This window comes from Antrostomus carolinensis, unplaced genomic scaffold (assembly GCF_000700745.2).
Source record: "Antrostomus carolinensis isolate BGI_N321 unplaced genomic scaffold, ASM70074v2 scaffold22440, whole genome shotgun sequence".
NCBI lineage: Eukaryota > Metazoa > Chordata > Aves > Caprimulgiformes > Caprimulgidae > Antrostomus > Antrostomus carolinensis.
The window spans coordinates 8056-15055 of NW_010290840.1; the positions used below are offsets into that span (position 1 = coordinate 8056).

Here is a 7000-nt window from a genome sequence, read left to right on the forward strand (position 1 = left end):
GGCTTGGCTGCAGGGTGCCAAGCACCTGTGGCGTGCAGCATCTTTTTGCATCATCTCTGATAAATTACGCAAGAACATATGTGACCATCACATAAAACCAGATACATAACATTTCACTGCTGCTAAAAGGGGAAGAGAACTCCACTCCTTGGTATCCCAGCTCTGAGTGCTGCCTATAGCTATGATACTGTCAAAGCCCTGCCACAGACCTACACAGGCTAACGCACAGAGGAGAGGCTGGAAGGGTGAAGCAATCCTTCCCAAGTACGTCAGTCAAGTATCTAATTGACGATGAATCCATCAAACTACAGCTAACTGCTAATTAAGTTTTAAGGAATTCCAAATTTTTTCTGATAGCAATAAAGCTATACTTACCGGATGTCTAAGAGTGCACAGCTCATATAGAATACATCCCAGAGACCATATGTCACTGTAGGTATAGAGAAAGATGAGAAATTTTGAGCCAAAAATTACAATTTCATATCCTGCCTAGAAAAAGTGAAATTCATTATGTGTATGTAACTTTTTACCTTAAACATAAGGTAAAAAGAAGCTAATGTAATTTAAGAGCAACTTTAACATTTATTATATAAAAATGTTTGTATCTATGTAGGCTCACTTCTGAATTGAATAAACTAAAATTATATGTATGTAAAACCATAAAAGACAACACAGTTATGTGTTTAACCTCACAAGTGAAAATTATCTTGCTTATTTTATCCTACCCTGATGTAAAAAAGGATGACTGTCATACAGTTGTAGTTGGCTTTTTTATTCCTAGAATGTCTCTTAAACAATTTGCTGCAACAATATTTATCCTTCTGCACTTCAGAGCCTTTGTTCTGGGCTCCTCAGGATCTTCTAGAGAGAGTCCAGTGGAGGGCCACAAAGGTGATGAGGGGCCTGGAGCATCTCCCATATGAGGAGAGGCCGAGAGAGCTGGGACTCTTCAGCTTGGAGAAGAAAAGATTGAGATTTTTATAAATATCTGAAATGTGGGGGGCAAATGGATGGGGATGGGCTCTTTTTGGTGGTGGATGGTGACAGAACAAGGGGCAATGGGCAAAAACTGGAACACCAGAAGTTTCATACAAACTTAAGGAAAAATTTCTTAACTGTGAGGGTGACAGAGCACTGGAACAGGCTGCCCAGACAGGTTGTGGAGTCTCTATCTCTGGAGATGTTCAAAACTTGCCTGGACACCTTCCTGTGTAACCTGGTGTATGGAGCCTGCTTTGGCAGGGGGGTTGGACTGGATTGGACCAGATGATCTCCTGAGGTCCCTTCCAACCCCCACCATTCTGTGATTCTGTATTCCATGGCCCTTAATATCAGATGGCAGACACACAATCCTAATTCTGAGAGCTGTAATTCTGGCCTCACCAGTAATTCTCCTACTGAGAAAAAACCATCATCTTCCACCAGAAGTGAGTACTACCACCTGCACAAGAAGCAACTGATGCCTTTCTTGCAAGAGAAGCAGAAAAAAAATAAAGCGCTAGAAGGTTTCTTCCCTCCTGTGGAAAATGAGTCACTTGGTTGAGGCACTAGGGTCACAGAACAGATCTAGGAGAGGGGATATAAAATGAATCAGTATTTTGGGAGTCTGGGAGGAAGCTGTAAACACCATGCTATCAAGATGCTCTCTGTTCTTGCATAAGGATCAGAATAACTGGGCTCTATAAATCTAAGTCATCAGCTCTGTAGCTATTATCCCTACATTATCCAGACTGGCAAGAAGAGCTTAAAAAATAAGACCAGCCAAAAGACACAAACGCACACATATGCATGTGTGCACACACAAATACATGTGTGCACACACATAAATACATGTGTATGTTTGTATGTATGTATTTACTCTCTCAAATGCACAGAGGTCTGCACACCAGTTTTCAAGCTTTTAAGACTAAAGACACTTTACTCTCAGTTACCTAAGTAAAGAAGAATTTATGCCTTTTCATCTTAAAAACTCTTTAATTACCTCTTTCTAAACATTCCTCAGCTCAGACAGCAACAAAAAGACAGACATCAGCGAGGCATTATCTGTGGCCACCGAAAACACAAATACCTTTTGTTGTTGTACGGCATGCTTTCCCATATTTCTGGAGGTACGTAATAAGGAGTTCCCACATATGTGCAAGCATATGACACTGGACTATTGAAATGACAAAGAAGAAACACCAGATGAAAAGTAATGATTTAGGAATTCTGTACAATTTATCAATGGTAAAACGAAACTTCACACCATCAAGATCAGTGAAGATATCCACATACTGTGCAAGAAGGCGTGCAGATCCAAAATCTCCCAATTTGACTTTTCCATTCTGAGTGAGGAAGACGTTCTGCATTTCAAGAGCATAGATTAACATATTTAAATATTCTTCTAGGAAACATTTCTGCAGTTTGCATATACAGAAAACACAGTGACAATCACTTCTGATATTTTATCTTTATATTTCCTTTTACTTGCTTCTAATACTTCTACCAAGAAAAAAAAGTTAAGAACTATGTTGCGTTCAAAAGGAAGTGGAAAGGTTATACAGGCCTAAAGCCCCAGCATCAGTCGCAGAGGAAGAATCAGAGCTTAAGGATGCCTTAATTTCTGTGCTGTACACAAACCACTAAGCTCACACTTTCTTCTGAATTTCTACCTTTCGGCTAGGAAGGAGTAAGAAAGAAGAAGCGAGAGGCAAGATCATACAATCATAGAATGGTTTGGATTGGAAGGGCCCTTAAAGATCATCTAGTTCCAACCCCCCTGCCATCAGCAGGGATACCTTCCACTAGATCAGGTTGCTCAAAGCCTCATCCAGCCTGGCCTTAAACACTTCCAGGGAGAGGGCATCCACAACTTCCTTGGGCAACCTGATCCAGTGTCTGACCACCCTCACAGTGAAGAACTTCTTCCTAATATCTAATCTAAACCTGCCCTCTTTCAGCTTAAACCCATTTCCCCTTGTTTTGTCATTAACTGCCCTTATGAAAAGTCCCTCCCCAGCTTTCTTGTAGGTCCCTTCAGGTATTGGAAGCTGCTGTAAGATCTCCCTGGAGCCTTCTCTTTTCCAGGATGAACAGCCCCAACTCTCTCAGCCTGTCCTCATAGGAGAGGTGCTCCAGCCCTCGGATCATCCTGGTGGCCCTCCTCTGGACTCGTTCTAACTGGTCCAGGTCTTTCTTGTGTTGGGGGCTCCAGAACTGGACGCAGTATTCCAGGTGGGGCCTTACGAGAGCGGAGTAGAGGGGCAGAATCACTTCCCTCGACCTGCTGGCCACGCTTTTAAAGATATTTACAAACTGCAAACTCCATACATGTTTTATATTGCTGTTATTGTTTTCAACTATACACAGCCTTTCACAAGCAATTGGTGCTATCAGCTGCATCGATACGAAGGGTATAGCTATACTTACATGATGTTTACACCCACAATATTACATCATCCCATACACTCAACAATTTCACTTATTTAATATTCTTAAGCCTAAATGAAAAACACAGCGCATAGCAATAATAGGAAATCATTAAAGAGGGATTTGAACTTTTGCATATGGAGGAGAGTTTATCGATGGCAACAAAAGTGGCTCTGTTCACCTTGGATTTGATATCCCTGTGCAACACATGTTTGTCATGAACGTGCTTCACACCCAGGCAGATCTGCACAAACCAGTGAAGGATCTGAAAAGAGTAACTAACAGTTATAACAGTTCAATGCTGTATATAATGAATACTTTACTAACAGATAAAAAGACATTACAAAAGAAAAAACAAACACGTTCAGAATATCTGTGAGTTAAAAGTAAGTCTAGCATAATGGCCTTCAGTCAGCATGAAAAACTGAATTCTTTAAGATAAAGTATATTTTAACAAGGCAGAAGGAATGTTTGCTACCTTTGTCTAGAAAACCCTAATAACACATAACAATAATGAAGCTAGGGAGTCACTACATGGCACTTTATAAGTATGCCAATTACAGTTTCATAGTAAATGAAAACAAAAAAAACCAAACCAAACACTGGGATAACATAGTATTTCTAAAAGGAAGGGTTTTTTTTTCAAAAATAAAAAAAAAAAAAAAAAAAAGGTTTTGGAGATGCCTGGCCAATCTGATTATTATGTGAGGATTCTCATATTTTAATTTTAACTAAGATGATGCTTCTAACTGTGGCAAAAAATAGTTTTCAATTACTACAATGTCACTTTGGGCCTCCTCCTAAGTAATGCCTCCTGAATGGTTTAAACATTTAACTGCTACATAAAATTCAAGCATTTAGTCTCCTGGCTAGTTTCATTTGTCTTATCAGACTGCTTTGTTTACTGTTATTTGCAGTACCTCTCACTGTGCTTTAAATTCTGGCTGAAGTTCATGTTAAATTATTACTTAATTGCATAAATTTATGCATGCAAACCTGATTGTTTTTCACGTTGCCTGCACATTTCTCAGATACAGACAGCAATTTATTTTTTACTCCTTTTAGTTCAATTCTCATCTTGTTCTGATGAAAATTACCAAAGAAATAATGCTTCTATTCTATCTATAAGCATCCTTGGTTCATTTAAGGTACTTCAAGGTGTTTGTATCTATAACTTGTTTTATGTGATGCAGGATGCTTCAGTTTACGTGAAGAGGGATTCTGAGGTCCTTGGTTCAAAATATTATCATTTCTTACCGTATCTTCAGGGAACAACTTTCCTCTTTGGTGTTTAATCTTTTGCATTAGATCTCCATCATCACAATATTCCATCACTATATACAGATGTCCATCAGCTAAATTTTAGGTAATTTAAGAATAGTTAGTATTTTCATTAGCAGGGTAAGTATACTATTTTTACTATAAAGCTCCAACTACATGCTATGTATTATGTATTACAGTAAGTATTTTGCTTATCACATGTTTTATAAGCAACAAAAAAGTAATCTTGATCCCTCAAGAGTATGCAACTTTAAACAAATAAAGATATTTTAAGATTTTATATTTACCTTCAAATGATTCTTTATAGGCAACAATATTCGGATGTTTCATTTTAGCCAGAAGAACTGCTTCCTTCCTAGACTTCTCTACATCAGATGAAGACTGAAAATGTAAGTATTCTTATATAAACGTTGTACTAACGGATTTTCATACATACACATGATGCACATCACTTTCCAAAATGAAAGTATTTTTATGAATTGTTCTTCAGTTACTTTAAAAAGTCATTTAGAAAATTGAAACCCCTTTTAATCTATGGTTTATTACTAGCTGACTTCTCAGGGGTTTTTTTTTTGTTTGGTTGTTTGTTTTTTTTAATTTGAGGGGACATTTTCCTACTTCAGTTAAGGTCTGGGGTTTCATTCTAAGTGTGATCTTATGTGCTACACTTCCCAAAATGTAACCACTTTCTGAAACAGACTTTGCTACTTTACTTATCAACACAAAACTCCCAGCAGAAGTGTTCAGTGTTTTAAAAATATATCCAGAATTATGATTTTTTAATTTTTAATTTTTTTTCCAAGTGGTGGGTGAGGTGATGTATTCGTTACGCTTACCATGGGAAGTCTTATTTCCTTCATTGCATATTTCTGGTCACTCATTCTATGATGAACTAGGAGAGCTCGGCCAAAGGATCCCTCGCCTAGTACTTTCAACACTTTGTATTCTTCCATGCTTTATAAGCCTAGGTCCAAGACTTCTGTTCACTTTCTTTCACACGATGATCTTCTAAACTTTGTCATGACCTTGACTCACCTTTTGAAATCTGTTGTTCATATAATCTGCATGAGAAAAAACCCCCGCAAAGTAATGAGAACAAGTGATAAATGTAGCATGTGGCTACTTACAACTGCTCAGCATTACCATAAATACAGTTCAAACCACTTTTATTGTGATTTTGCTGAAAATAAGGCCTTCAGAAAGTTCAGCTCAAAGTATAGTACAGTACACCTCTGCACTGTCTTTATTTTGAATGCTAAAGCTCTTTGAAAATGTAAATTACAGCACTTACCTGCACTTCTGCAGCTGGTTTCATAACACTAAATGAAACTCACAGGCACAATAATTTAAACAATAAACTTCAAAACTCCATAAAACAGCATAAGCAGGATCAAACTGGGAAAAGTTACTGGTGTTTGTGCACAAAGACCTCAACGATTGGCAGATTTAGAATACAATAGAATAATTTAGTTTAGTTGTAAGGGATCTACAACGATCACCTAGTCCAACTGCCTGACTTCTTCTGGGCTAACCTAAATTTAAAGTATGTTATTAAGGGCATTGTCCCTTAAACACAGACAGGCTTGGGGCATCGACCACCTCTCCAGGAAGCCTGTTCCAGTGTCTGACCACCCTCCCGGCAAATAAATGTTTCCTAATGTTCTAAACCTCCCCTGGCAGGTTTGAGCCATTCCCACACACCTTATCATAGATGTACAGATTACATGCTTTCTTCAAAGCCTTGGTACTTACTTAAAGTTATCCACCGTCATCATAGATGTACAGATTATGTGCTTTCTTCAAAGCCTTGGTACTTTAAGTACTTAAAGTTATCCACGATTTCAATATCACTGTATGCATATACCTGTACATACACAGTGTTTTAATGAGCTGATGAGTTGTTTTTAGAGGGCATCTCGGAGCTTAATTGTTTCTGAAAGGATAAAATGCCGATTTACTCAGAGTTTGACTATTAAACGCGCTGATTAATTTACTTGAAAACACTGAAAGCACTTAAGTGATGACAAAGGCTGGTGTTTTTCAGCTAAACGGGCACACTCGGCGTGTGCTTCGCACGAACACTAATTACAGCCGGTAGCTCTGGTTCCGTTTCCCGGAGGAAGGGAAACCCAAGCCCGCCTCAAGTCTGAGGCGCGGGGGCGGTACTTACCTCAGAGAGCCGCTCAAATGGTGGCCCCGTCCGCCCGGCGCCTGAAGAAATGGTGTTGGACAGGCCCAGAACTTGCTCCACAGTCAGGGGAGAGCCGGAGGGTCGAGAAGGAGGACGGCGCTGGCTCAGAGGTCGGGCGGG

General features: G+C 39.1%; 1 protein-coding gene across 3 annotated transcripts in view; it reads right to left on the reverse strand.

Moving 5' to 3' along the window:
• NEK3 (NIMA related kinase 3) overlaps positions 1-5658 on the reverse strand; it is a 12368-nt gene extending 6710 nt beyond the window's left edge. For all 3 annotated transcript variants that reach the window (XM_029086678.1, XM_010174665.2, XM_029086675.1), the window contains exons 1-7: positions 5526-5658; positions 4977-5070; positions 4666-4763; positions 3590-3673; positions 2275-2342; positions 2069-2155; positions 376-430 (exon numbers count right to left, since the gene is read on the reverse strand). In XM_029086678.1, the coding sequence (XP_028942511.1) occupies positions 376-430; positions 2069-2155; positions 2275-2342; positions 3590-3673; positions 4666-4763; positions 4977-5070; positions 5526-5642 (603 nt within the window). In that variant the 5' untranslated portion in view covers positions 5643-5658. The remainder of the gene's footprint in view (positions 1-375; positions 431-2068; positions 2156-2274; positions 2343-3589; positions 3674-4665; positions 4764-4976; positions 5071-5525) is intronic.
• Positions 5659-7000: the final 1342 nt, after the last annotated feature.